The following is a 14,236-nucleotide window of genomic DNA, read 5'->3' on the forward strand; positions in this document are numbered from 1 at the left end:
GTGTACTTCTGGCTGGTTCATGTTGCTGCTGCCGCTAAGTCGCTTCAGTCGTGTCCGACTCTGTGCGACCCCATAGACGGCAGCCCACCAGGTTCCCTTGTCCCTGGGATTCTCCAGGCAAGAACACTGGAGTGGGTTGCCATTTCCTTCTCCAATGCATGAAAGTGAAAAGTGAAAGTGAAGTCGCTCTGCTCCATCCATGGGATTTTCCAGGCAAGAGTCCTGGAGTGGGTTGCCATTGCCTTCTCCTGATTCACGGTGAAGAATAGCAAAAACGAACACAATATCCTAAAGCAATTATAAGCCAGTGAAAAAAAAAAGAATATTTAAATTGCCTTTTAGTCTCATCTCCTTTGAAAAGGAATGTAAGCTCATGCTTTCTAACTAGTCTTACTTGCAACTTTTTTGCCTTTTTAATAACATCTTTCTGAACGGAATTTTTGGTGTCTCTCAGGTGAGAGAAAAGGAGGGAAGGAGAAAGAGAAAGAGAGGGAAAGTGAGAGGCAGAGGGTTAGGGTTTAAGTTTACTGAATTCATAGTAGTGCGAGGGGCTGTGCTTTCAAGAAATCTGATGAAGAGAAGAAAAGGGACATGGAGACGAGTGTGATTATATAGAAATAATGGATGAAACCATGTCCTCAAAGGAGCCTGAGAGGAGGAGCCTGAGATTAGCCTGAGAGCGTCCTATGGTCTGAGAGTCTGTGAGCCGGAAGAACGAGGCAAGGTGAGTGAAAAACACAAGAAATTTTTCCGGTAGAGAATAAGAAAGTGGAGGTAATTCATGTCAGGGATTTTACTCTCTTTGTAAAGTGTAAGGTGCTTCATTCGTCCTCAGAGAGGTAACCCTATGACCTGGAAATAAGAGAAACTTGAGATAAGCAGATGGAGGAACATGATCTAGTCAATTCCCAATGGACAAAAAACGTCTCCAGGGACAAATGCCCAGCTGTGCCGGTGGAACATGTGGGCGGGACGTGCCCAGCCGGCCTGCCCTGGGGCTGTCCCCAGCCACGCTCCAGTGAGGGTAACACTAAGACCTTCGAGGCATTTGGCTGACCTTGTTTGTTACCCATTCTCACTGTTTCTGGATTTATGTGATTTGGTTTTCTATCCAACCGGCAATACGGTTCTTTGGTGAACGCTATTCTGCTTGATATTTGTTCTTTTCCAGATTATAGTATATTTCTGATGTGTCTAAATCTCTCTGGCCAAGAAAGCTCTGATTTAATCTGGTGCTGGCTGTGCTGTCTGCCATGCTGGAGCAGAATTTCCAATGTGGCTAAGGAGAATGTCTCTAAGATATGCTTACTTGTCCTCTGCGTTTAGGTAGGGAGATCCAAGGTAAGCCCACACGAGGTGGTGTCTGGCCCTGATGTGGGCTGAACACTGCCCTAGATTTCTACTGACACAAAGCCCTTCAGTGCGGAGGGAGAGTCAGGATATAAAAATGGAATGTTTGGGGTTAAAACAATATTCCACCTAAATAGGGCTGACATACTCTATCTCTGATTATAATCAATCCTGAATATTCATTGGAAGGACTGGGATGCTAAAGTTGAAGCTCCCAGACTTTAGCCCCCTGATGCGAAAAGACCCTGATGCTGGGAAAGACGGAAGGCAAAGAGAAGAGGGAGGCAGAGGATGAGATGGTTAGATAGCATCACCGACCCAATGGACAGGAACTTGAGCAAACTCCAGGAGATAGTGGAGGACTGGGAGGCCTGGTGTGCTGCAGTCTGTGGGGTCTCAAAGAGTTGGACACGACTTAGTGACTGAACAACAACAACATACTCTCTCTCTACAGTAACAGATTGTTCTATATCGTGGATCTTGGGGAAGCCAGTGGAGCACGTACTCACTTAACGGTCCATCCGAGATGGGGGGTGGGGAGGGGGAGGATGGTGAGTAACCACAGCAGCAAATTTAAAAAAATTCTATCACACATATACGTATTTACTTGAACTACAGTCGATTTGCAGTAAATATTTATTGAGCACTTTAAGCACTTTGCATCCAGTATTTCTTTCTTCACAGAACAGCCTTATGCAGTAACAGTATTTCTGTCTTTGCTTTTTCCAAAAAGGGATCTTAAAGCAGAGTTAGTTGCATCAAGTCACATAGATAAGGAGGCTGTCCCAAACTGTGAAGACAAGTTTACTTTCTGAGAAGAATATTATAAAAAACCAAAACCACCACACAATTTAGTGGATGAGAGCAGCTAAGTAGGCTTCCTTCACCCACGCTCTGGGGTTAAATAGCAGAAAGTCAAGATAACACAAAATAACAGTGTCCTGTACATTATACTAAGTAGTAACGACTGTAATTATTTTCAGTGATCATCATCTCTATTGTGCCTGCTCACATTCTTGAAAAGGAACAGCATTACTATTTATTTTCCAATTCTACCTTATCTCTTTTTAATATTGATTTCCTTTTTATCTCGTTCTTATAATTCTTTTGATTACTTTGGCTTCCCTCGAGATGTTTATTTCCTTTGCCTCCCAACTGGTCTTTTTATTCTCTCACAAAGCTTTCAATCAGTGTTTTCCCCGTAATATTTATTTTGCCTGCCTTTGCAGTACCCACAAAGGAAAACATGTCAGAAGGTTTTACTAGCAGAATTACAGAATGTGGAGCAGAAAGGGTCCTCTGAGATAGTCCCATCTGAGCCCACTGTTTTTACAGGGGGAAGGTTCCATGCGAAAACTTTCCTTTGTTAACCTCGGTACCGGTGTTTTGTCTTCACCGGTTTTAGGAGACCTCGTCTGTCCCCAGCTCTGTGGCACTAAACAAGTTAAGCAGAACTCTGGCTTAAGCGCCCCATCTCTGAATAGTAAGGAGACTTCCCATTAATGTGAAACAGATTGCCAGTCCAGGTTCGATGCATGAGGCAGGGCACTCAGGGCTGGTGCACTGGGATGACCCAGAGGGATGGGATGGGGAGGGAGGTGGGAGGGGGTTCAGGATGGGGAACACGTGTACACCCATGGCTGATTCATGTCAATGTATGGCAAAACCCACCACAATATTGTAAAGTAATTAGCCTCCAGTTAAAATAAATTAATTAAAAAAATAAATAAAACACAAAAACTGAAAAAAAATAAGGTTCATCTTCCCTTCCTCCCTGCCTGCCTCTCCCCTTCTCCTACTCTTCAGGCGACCCCCCTTCCCTCCCTGGGTTGTGGCCTGAGGCTGAATGAGACATCTCATAGAAAATGTACTGATAAGGACCAAAGCACCCAGTACAAATATTTAAATGTTTGTTTTCTCCCTTTTCCTTTCTTTATGGTTTCTTCTGTCACTCTAGAGACATTCTTTGCTTCCATTACTCTAGTTGTCAACCTACCCAACTGTCTTATTTTGAAAAGGTTTCCCATTACTGCTTTCTTTTTCTAAGCTTTTTCAACATTTTTCTTCTAACTTTGAAGCTTCCAAAAGTCACAGAAAGCTTAGGTCACTGTGGACAAAGGACTCTTGGTTTGATGAATGAACTCCCCATTCCTAGCAACTGTGACAGAGAAGTGTCAAAAAGAATGTATTACAAAACTAGAAACGGTGATTCTCTCTCTTCCATAATTAGCTTTAGAAATAATATAAACTACTGCGATATAACAAATATTTTACAGTAGCTAACCTTTCCAGAGCACTTACTGTATACTGGGTATTACACTGAGGGCTTTATGTACATATTATTTAATTCTCCAAATGACCCTATGAGATAAGTATTACTACTGTCTTCATTTTACAAATGAGGACACTGACAAAAGTTATAAAGTTATTAAACAGAATGAAAACTCAAGTCCATCTGACTCCAGAGTTGGAATTTTTAACCCTGATGCTATTCTGTGAACTGATAATTGAGGATACAGAATGTACTCTCAAATGTACTTTAAATACTCAGAGTATTAATAGAAGAGGCTCCCATGTCACACACTACAGAGGTAATAGGTCAAGTTGGTAAACCTAAGAAATATTAACCAGGTAAGCAGAGTGTTGAAGGGAAGCTGAATTTCCTTGGCTGGGTCTCTCCTGGTTTATGCTAAACTTCCACCATCAGAGGTCAGCATACTGTACCAAAACAGGCTGATTTCCCTGCTGAGATTTCTGTCTCTGATTTCGTTTTATTGGACTGGTAAGTCAAAGAAAAGAAAAAACCTGCTACAGGCCAATTTTATTAACTTTAAGAAGGAAGGAACAAAAAGTAGGAAAAGCAAAGAACTCAATGACGTATAAACCAATGGGTTCTTGTTCTAACTCTTGGTATTGTTCACTAATCTGTGTGTGTGTGTGAACTTGAAGAATCCAGTCACATACCCACTACAAATTCCCCAATCAAAACAAGTATTAGGAATTTTAAAAGTAACTGAAGTAGCTTAGTGTGGTGGAAGCAGCAAGGGTAAATACTTCTGGAAATGTCAAATGGAGATGACACGCAATTCCAAGTGTAGCGTCTGCCACCTGATTTGGGGTAAGTCGCTAAACTACTAAAATCTGATTTCAGGCCAGTTCCTAAACTACTGTGAGCGTGGGTCATCATCTGCAAAATAGCAACCAAACACACAGTATCCTGGCCTTTTGGTGTCAGACTTACACAAAATAGCATATGCAGAAACCGTAGCATGGTGCCTGACACAGCGTAGGGTTCAATAAATGCTGGTATTTTTCATCTCTCCAATAAAATCCTCAGGTGCGGGGCGGAGGGCTGCCGTGGCGTCGGGCCCCGGGCCGAGCCGGGGGTGGGGGCTCGGGGAGGCCGTGCGCCCGCGGCCGTGGGCGAGCGTCCGTGCGGCCTGGTCCGGGCCATGTCCGCGTGAGGACGCCACCCATTTTATTTAAAAAAAAAAAAAATACCTCAGGTGCTATGGGGTCTTCCAACGTGAAAACAGAATGCGAAGATCATGAATTTTGTCTAATTGAAACATGTCCAAATTTTAATGGCGTGTTTCGGGGCTATACAGCCAGTACCGAGGAGCAGAACTATTGCTACTCCACATTCTGTTGTTTACCGAAGAACATGCATGTCTGGCAGGGGGCCAAGCAAGTTCAAAACAGAACAGAACTTCAGTGAAGGCAGAACAGAAGGGCCTCAAAACCACAAGGCTTTATGAAGTCCGGCCTCCTTCATGAGGAATATCCTCACTTCTAATTTGACTGGTTGGGATATGCCCCATCACCTACTACCCCCACCCCCGACCTCAGCAATAATCCCAATAGTGGCTGTTCTGTGGTCCTTCAAGGCATTTTTCAGTCACTGATGGGGTATCTGTATTCCACCTACCCTCAGAGGATGGATGAGTGAGCCTGATGATTACTTTTGCCACAAAGACCAGCAAGCAAACAACCAGCAAAAGGCAAACATCTTTTTGAGGATGACGTAACGAGCCATTTACAAAAGGAACTTTAAAATAGCTTCTACTCTCAGACTTACCCAATTAAGTCACATTTTCTCTGTAACTTAATGGCTCTGGGCTTTATTCTTACTTCATAAATCACAAGCACAGGCTTGGAAAAATGTTTCCAATTACACCAATCAATACATTTTTATTGACTGTTTACAACTGGCCTCCAGCCGCACCAAGTGGTCTAAGAGCCAAGTGCCTAATGCGAGGCCTGAACCATCCACGCTCTGACACCACTCCAGGCTTCGTAAACAAGCTGGGCTCTTCCCCTTGTGGCAACTCACCGCCAGGAACTGGCATTCCAGGACCCAGCAATCTGGCCCAAGCTTACCTTCCCAGTTACTAGGATCACTTCCCATTTTCCTTTACTCCTATTGTTCCACCAGGTCGTGTGAGTGTCTGTGGATGTCTACATGTGCATTACTATTTCTTCTCCCCAAATCCCCTCTTTGTGCCTGCATTTGCTAAATAGTTAGCTATTCTCTATGACTCATGTCAAATCCCATCTCTTCCATGGAGTCTTGTTCTCCCACTCTCTTTGAAAATGCCTTCTTCTTTGAATTGTCTATGGGTTGTGTTATCGCAGCACTAACAGAACACTCAGCTATCAGTACATACGTATCTAGTCTGTAAAGTCCTACAGGATCAAAATCATTACGTGTAGTATTCACTATGGTAACTTTTCTCATATCCGTTGAACGTATAATACTGGTGGAAGACGTTTCACTGGAGGTGAGCCTTTAAGAATAAGAAAGATGAAGTAGGACACAGGACCAAGTTTGACATGGAGCCAGCCTAAGCAAGGGACAGAAATGAGAATGTTCGAGATTCCTCTAGGAGCAGCAAAGATGTTACCTCTACCTACAGCTTAGACAGTGTGAACTCTAGTAGCGGTTCACTCAGCCCCTCAAACCAACCGCATTCTGTAGGCACTGCATAACCACTGAAGATCTCTGAACAAGACAGCTATTATCAGAACTCCGAGCCACTGGAAACGGTATGAAATGCACAAGAAAAATCCAGTCTGCAAATGAAGAATACCAGAAAGCCACCCATGGCAATAGTCTAGGGAGAAAGGCAATGAGAGCCCGAATTGGGGAACCAGCTTTGGAAGCACAAGAAATATGACCAAGGCAGGATCAAGACATTTAAACAAGAATTATGTGAAGGATTCCAGTCTGAGCAACTCTGTGGATGACAGCTTCATTCATACAGAGTGCAGTGAGTCAGAAAGAGAAAAACAAATATCATATATCAATACATATATATGGAATCTAGAAAAATGGTAGAGAAGAGCCTAGTTTTGGGAATAGAGATGCAGACAGAGAATGGACACGTGGGCACAGAGTGGCAGTGGGAGGGTGGGATGAGCTGGGAGAGTTGGCACTGGCATATATACGCCACCATATGTAAAGTTTACCCTGGTGGCTCAGCTGGTAAAGAATCCGCCTGCAATGCGGGAGACCTGGGTTTGATTCCTGGGTTGGGAAGATGCCCTGGAGAAGGGAATGGCTGCGCACTCCAGTTATTCTTGCCTGGAGAATTCAATAGATGGAGGAGTCTGGCAGGCTACAGTCCATGGGGTTGCAGAGTTGGACACGACTTTCAGTTTCACTTTCACGCGTAAAATAGCTAGCTAGTGGGAAGCTGCTGTATAGCACAGGGAGCTCAGCTCCGTGCTTTGTGATGCAGGGTGGGATGGGTCGAGGGGGAAGTCCAAGAGGGAGGGGATATATATATATATACTTAGAGCTGATTCACTTAGATGTATTGTAAAGCAGTTATACTCCAAAAAAAGAGAAAAGAATACATGCTCCAGTAAATCAACTCCCTGGGTTCAAATCCCAGCTCTACCATGTAAGAGCTGTGTGATTTTTAGACAAGTAGGTTTACCCTCATCTGTAAAGTGGAAAGAATGATTTCATTTAGTTATATGGTTGTTGTAAGACTGAAATATGCTAATACATTTAAAGAGCTTGGAAAAACTAGTACATATAAAGAACTCAATATATACCAGTACCATTCTCATTAAACAAAAGAGAGAGAGACAAAGTATTAGGGCAAAAGGTTAATTCCATTTGAAGGTGTTGAGTCTGAGGTCTTGTTAAGACAGTCAGGTGAAGACATCCAAAAGTGAAGTGGGAAGCAGAGCAGGAGCTCCGGGAAAACACTGCAGTGGAAGGCCCACTGCTCATCAGCAGGAAGCTGAGAGCTGGAGCCAGTGAAGCAGAGAAGGCTGCCTGAGCACACAGTGGGAGTGGTGAAACGAGCGCCAAGAACAGGTCGTTTGGTAACACCTACAACTTGCTGGTGGCGAGAGCAAGATGGAACAGCCAGGAGACAGAAAAGACTAGGAAAGGGTGTCGGGGCCAGGAAGTCAAGTACAGAGCATGATTCTTAGGAAGTGGCGCTAGTGGTAAAGAATCCACCTGTCAATGCAGGAGACGCAAGAGAATCGGGTTTGATCCTTGGGTGGGGAAGATCCACTAGAGGAGGAAATGGCAACCCACTCTAGTATTCTTGCCTGGGAATTTCCATGAACTGAGGACTCTGGCAGGCTATATCCATAGGGTTGCAAAGAGTCATACATGACTGAGTGCATGTGCGTGCGCACACACACACACCAACAAATCTAATCACTTACCTTGTGGAATAGACGAAGGTTAAAAGCATAAAGCTCAGTTGAATAGAACATACTGAAAAAAAAAAAGATTATAAATCTAAATTAGCACTGCAGAAACAGTATCTGCAGCCTACTTATTGGTATGCTTAGTTTTATCTGAAAGTTATGGGAACTCAAGGACAAAAACAAATAAATAAGCCAAACAAACACACATTGCTAAACTGACAGAATCATTTAAACTAGTAGGACTTGATCTGTTCTTAATGAAAGATACTCCCAGAGATAAGCTATGATATTCGCTACTCAAGGTAGATCTAAGACCTTCTCTGATTTAAACTTTGGTTATTTAATTTGTTCAGTTTAGGAAAAACTGGTTTATGCAATGAATATTAGCAAAGAGCACAAATGCAGTAGCATGTAACATATATTTTGGAATAACTCGTGTTGATTTTAATAACAAAAGATTCTTTGATATTACAATTACCAAAAGTTGTCTTTGGTATTACAGGGTATGGAACAAAAGCTTAGTTTTTGAGCCTAGCAGTTATTTGCATTGTATAGTCTGCTGCTTCTTAAAATGAAATGATATTACTTTGGGTTTATTTTATTAATAATAGAAAAAAGTGACCTAAATAGTCACATTTTAACCAATGCAGCCAATTACTATACTCAGAAAACAACAGTACCATATATTATAAATCCCAGTTTTAATTCACAATAAAGGGTAAAATAACCTTCAAGTTAAAATTTTTTAAATGGGCAAGAAAGGGGTCACTTTAACATTTGAATTTGATAGCTGTCTCGGCTTCTTTCATCAACTATTATGAATCAGACATAAATAAACAAAGGAGATTAAGTCATAAGTGGATGCTGATGTCTTTTTAAAGAAGAGATACACACGGTCACTACATATAATATGAAACGAAATATTCTTTTCTAATCAAATGAACATTGGCGATGAATTTAGGGACCCCAAATAGTTATGCTTTGCTAGTGGGGAGGTTGAGGAGAGAGCCAGGACAGCCTGCCCTCCGACTTACTTATGAACAGTACGAGGAGGAGACTGAATTTATCCAGGTCGATACTTGGGTTCGAGAACGTGTCGCAGAAGGTTGTGTAGATGATCATGAGGAGCACGCTGCTGCTGACAGCACCAAAAGGAGGCTGCTTTCTCTCCAGCCAGTCCTTGATGTATCTTCGGACAATCTGAAACACAGAGACCAACAGGTCGCCTTTTTTCAGAGGGAGTCGGGTTGGGCATCGCAAAGTGATTCTGACAGCGAAAGATGGGAAGGAAAGAGAACAATTTGGATGAGGGCCACAGTGGATTTCAAAGCTTCCCTGCCACCCTGTTCTTCTTCTGGGGAATTTCACATTTGTAGTGCAGCTTCCACTAGTGTCCATAATGACAGTATATTTTCAACTGCATTCAAATCCATCCTTAATCATGCCAAATGCTCTTTGCTGGCTGTCAGTGAGACATGCCCATTAAGCCTCCCCAAAGTTTATCTCCTCTGCTGATCCTAATGGATGTGTGTAATTATCACAGTCCCCTTTGCCTCAACAGACAACGCCAAGTGTAACTTTGGGAATCTTAAAAATCTGACATCTTCAAGAATTTCAAGACGGTAGATAATCGAAAGTGATCCATGGAACATATTAATATTTAAAATGCCAGCAATGCACCAGAAGTTTTTAATTAAATTATAACTCATGCTTGAAAAGCAAAAGTGCATGTGTTGTGGGAGTTTAAATAATTCAGATGCTGAATATCTAGAGTTTTTGTGAATCCAAAGACAAATGCCATTTGCATGCTTTTAGAATTCTAGAATTAACACTTAAAAATGAATAAACCTGTCCTAACTTTCCTACAAAAAGGTGAGTGAAACATGAAGTTATATGGCAATCCCCTCATATTTTAAAATCAAATCAGATATTTCAACTCAGGACAGCCTGAACACTGGTGATAACTTTAAGTTTGGATCTAAACGTGAGCCACTCTATTTAAAACCTTTGGCTTTTGAAAGAAGCTGAACAAACCCGATAATGAGGACTAGAGTTGAGACACATTAAGTTCTGAGTCACTCATTATCCTGCATAATTGAACATGAGATTTCACAACAGGCTGAATTACCATGATCCATTAGCAATAATGAGGTCAGGGAACTTCTCCTGACAAGGCTGATGGGGTTCTGTCATCTTCCACTCTGTCACTAAAAAGGCTTAATTCACAATGAGGCATGCCTTCACAGATCCTCAAGAACAAATAAACGACTCTCCAGAGAACCTGCGGGCCGACGGACGGCTATTGGATCAATTTCCTCCCACCTCAAGGACTCAGTAGGTGAAAGAAGTGTTGAAGAAGGTGTTCTGGCAGAAAGCTGACCGGTTGGTAAGAGAAGCAGGGGCAGCACCTTGAAGGGTGGGTGGGACGGGAGGAGAAAGAGGGCTTTATATAGAAATGTCTGTGTTTGTGAAAGTCGCTCAGTTGTGTCCGACTCTTTGCGAACCCATGGACTATACAGTCCATGGAATTCTCCAGGCCAGAATACTGGAGTAGGTAGCCTTTCCCTTCTCCAGGGGATCTTCCCAACCCAGGGATCGAACCCAGCTCTCCCACATTGCAGGTGGATTCTTTACCATCTGAGCCACAATAGTGTTAAATATTTTTAAAAAGTACAACTTGGAATTAAAGTTATAGCTGCATTTATTAAAAAATTGTGTTTTGTTTCGTAAAAGCAATTGCAAACCATAAATAACCATAGTAATTTATCTAGTATTCATTTCTTTCTTTACAATGAAACTATCGTGAGGTATAGAGAAACAGTTCTATTATACAGCATTACAGACTGATGTATCAGAACACACATTTTGGTGCCTGAGGGACTCAGAAAAGCTATGATCAACTTCGATAGCACATTAAAAAGCAGAGACATTACTTTGCCAACAAAGGTCCATCTAGTCAAAGCTATGGTTTTTCCAGTAGTTATGTATGGATGTGAGAGTTGGACTATAAAGAAAGCTGAGCACTGAAGAATTGATGCTTTTGAACTGTGGTGTTGGAGAGACTCTTGAGAGTCCCTTGGACTCTAAGGAGATCAAACCAGTCCATCCTCAAGGAAATCAGTCCTGAATATTCACTTGAAGGACTGATGCTGAAGCTGAAATTCCAATACTGTGGTCACCTGATGCAAAGAACTGACTCACTGGAAAAGACCCTGATGCTGGGAAAGATTGAGGGCAGGAGGAGAAGGGGACGACAGAGGATGAGATGGTTGGATGGCATCACTGACTCAATGGACATGAGTTTGAGAAAGCTCTGGGAGTTGGTGATGGACAGGGAGGCCTGGCGTGGTGCAGTCCACGGGGTCACAAAGAGTCAGACACAACTGAGCAACTGAACTGAACTGAACTGAACTGCGGGACTCAGACGGCCCCATGTTCAGATATATCGCCATGGGGCATGTGTGCCCAATTGTGTCTGACTCTTTGAGACCCCATGGACAATAATCCACCAGCGTCCCCTATCCATGGGATTTCTCGGGCAAGAATACTGGAATGGATTGCCATTTCCTTCTCCAGGCACCATGGGGGTAGCTGCTTAATGGAAGGTCACAGACGTTTCACTTAAAAGGTCATTCTATAACTTATTGTTCCTACTAGCATTAATGCTGATAACTGCTCTAATCAATGCAACTCAACATCTTTAGGAAATAAAACATGGAAATTACATGGAGTTATTGAAATTAATAGTCTCCACTTTTGTTTTAATATATAATGGTTAAAAACACAGAAGTCCTCTCTCTGCAACAGATTATAGAATGTAGGATCCCAATTCCGAAAGTAAAAGCGTCTTCCCCCACCACCTCTGACAAAATAAACAAATAAATATGAATGAGATGTAACTCACCAATTTAAAAACCAAGACAAACCTGTAATCGTCAATCAACTTTATAAGTTTTAATCTGACTTTAGTCAACCAAATTAGTACCTCTTTCTTCATTACAAAGTACTCAGAGTCTCATAGTATATTACGATTCTTCTAATATGGCAAGAAACGGGGACGCCAAATTCTGCATCCTCCTCGCTAACATGCCTTTCCTCTCAACTCTTCATGTTGGACACTGAATCTCAAAATAGAAAACCACTAGAAGGTTGGAAACTGTACAGACTCATAAGTGAAACGATAACCCTAGTGGAAAATAGATTGTTCTTTACTGTTTTCAGTGTTACAGAGATATTTGTCTGTGTTTCTATTCCTTGCCAGCCTCCATAGGGCGTTTTCATCTTCTAAAATTAAAATCACAAAACACCTTCTTTTGCACTGTGTAGCTGGAAAAGTGTTAAAATATTTCACAAACTACTGGGTGAAGTCGTGTTGATATGCCTCAAATACGGGCTTTGGATATAAACTCCAGGAAACCCAACTTCTCTTACACTTTTGACACAAACATTCTCCACTTGTCAAGAATTCATGTCATTTTAAAATTCTCCAAACCCGTTTGCCTTACACCAGTGTTTAATAACCTTATAGGAAACAAGGCTTTGCTAGAGATAGATGAATGCAACCTGATATAAACCATTCAGAATTCTCTTTGGGGGGGAAAAAAGTCAAAATGAAGTGGAAAAACGCATTCTGGTGAGGTGGCTTGTGGTAACTTTCTTCGGAATCTATACTAATTCATTTTCCCTCATAGCTCACAGAGATGCATTCGCTCAAAATTAAATGATAAATCCTCACTGACTTGCTTGCTTTTCACTATGGAGATAGAAGGGGAAAAAAACTCTTCCATCAGAAGCCTTTTGCTTTTATTGTCTCACCCTCTGCATTTTGATTTTCTTTACTTTAAATTAAGCACCAGGAAAGGTTAAAACGAAACTTAAATTTTTGAATCCTTGTATTTCTAATAAGCTGAACTGCATGCCAATTACTGCATGATCTCCAAGGTGAACCCCTGGAAAAATAACAGTCTTGGGTGAAGAAGGTTGATATGCAGAGGTAAGTGAGAAGTATAATAGCCATCATTTTGTTTTCTTCATTTTTTTTCCCAGGGCATTTTCTTGTGTTTTTCTTTCTATTCTGTCTTTACACTTATAAATTGATTTTTGAGTGGGGATGGATGATGGCTGATTTTTCAGGTTAAGTTTGATTTTAAAATTCATTTTTTTTCCAGGTAGTTTTAGATTGTTTCTTCAATTTTTTAGAAGTTTTTTTTTGTGTGTCTTTTATTTAAAAATTTTTTTGAGTTCATACAATTAAAAAAAATAATTTATTTATTTTAATTGGAGGCTAATTACTTTACAATACTGTAGTGGTTGAGGTTGCTTTCCACTTACAGTTACTACAAAATATTGACTCTATTTCCCATGTTGTACAGGACATCCTTGAGCCCGTCTTATACCCAATAGTTTGTGCGGTCCACTCCTCAATCTCTGTACTGCTCCGTCCCCATCCCCACTGTAACCTCTTATTTGTTCTCTATATCCTGAGTCTGCCTTTTTTTTTTTAATCTTCAATTTTTAATCCTCTATTCCACTGAATATATATATTTTCAGAAAGTGATTTGTTTCTTCATTAATGTTCTTTTGAAATGTACAGTCAGGGATGTGACATCAAATCCAACTATGTAACATTTATTAAATATTGAGTAGATTCAAACTAATATTACACTTTCTTTAAACAAAAGTGGAAACAGTAATAATAAATGGATTATTTATTTTAAATAGAAGCACCCATCATCGACTTCACTCTCTGAAATTCTTTCCCTCTGCTAACATTTACTTCCATTCTCAGGAACAAGGTTATGCAGATTCTATCCTGCTCGGGTTACAGCTGAAAACAAAGGCACCTGAGAGCCCAAACGGCTTGCATCAAATGCTAAAAAGCTAGTCACATGGATCATTAGAACTCTCACCTCTCTCTCTTGAGTGAACAATAGTGCAGGGTTTCAAGGTATAGACTTTGGAGCTTCTTACTTTGTGATCTTGGGCAAATTCCTTAACTTCCCTGTGCCGCATCTCTAAAATGAATAGGCTAGTAATTGTAGCGAGGACTAAGTGATTAAATAAATATAAAATGCTTTAGAACTAGGGACTGTACATGGTAAATAAGTTCGATGCACGACACTGGATGCTTGGGGCTAGAGCACTGGGACAACCCAGAGGGATGGTATGCGGAGGGAGGAGGGAGGAGGGTTCAGGATGGGGAACACAT

General features: G+C 41.4%; 1 protein-coding gene across 5 annotated transcripts in view; it reads right to left on the minus strand.

Moving 5' to 3' along the window:
• The window catches only part of SLC10A7 (solute carrier family 10, member 7), a 323,647-nt gene that overhangs the window by 37,407 nt on the left and 272,004 nt on the right, over positions 1–14,236 (minus strand). For all 5 annotated transcript variants that reach the window (XM_010843684.1, XM_010843683.1, XM_010843682.1 and 2 more), the window contains 2 exons: positions 9,063–9,228; positions 8,044–8,095 (listed from right to left, as the gene is read on the minus strand). In XM_010843684.1, coding sequence (XP_010841986.1) covers positions 8,044–8,095; positions 9,063–9,228 — 218 coding nt within the window. The remainder of the gene's footprint in view (positions 1–8,043; positions 8,096–9,062; positions 9,229–14,236) is intronic.

Source organism: Bison bison, unplaced genomic scaffold, assembly GCF_000754665.1.
Source record: "Bison bison bison isolate TAMUID 2011002044 unplaced genomic scaffold, Bison_UMD1.0 scf7180017864184, whole genome shotgun sequence".
In the NCBI taxonomy this organism is placed as follows: Eukaryota; Metazoa; Chordata; class Mammalia; order Artiodactyla; family Bovidae; genus Bison; species Bison bison.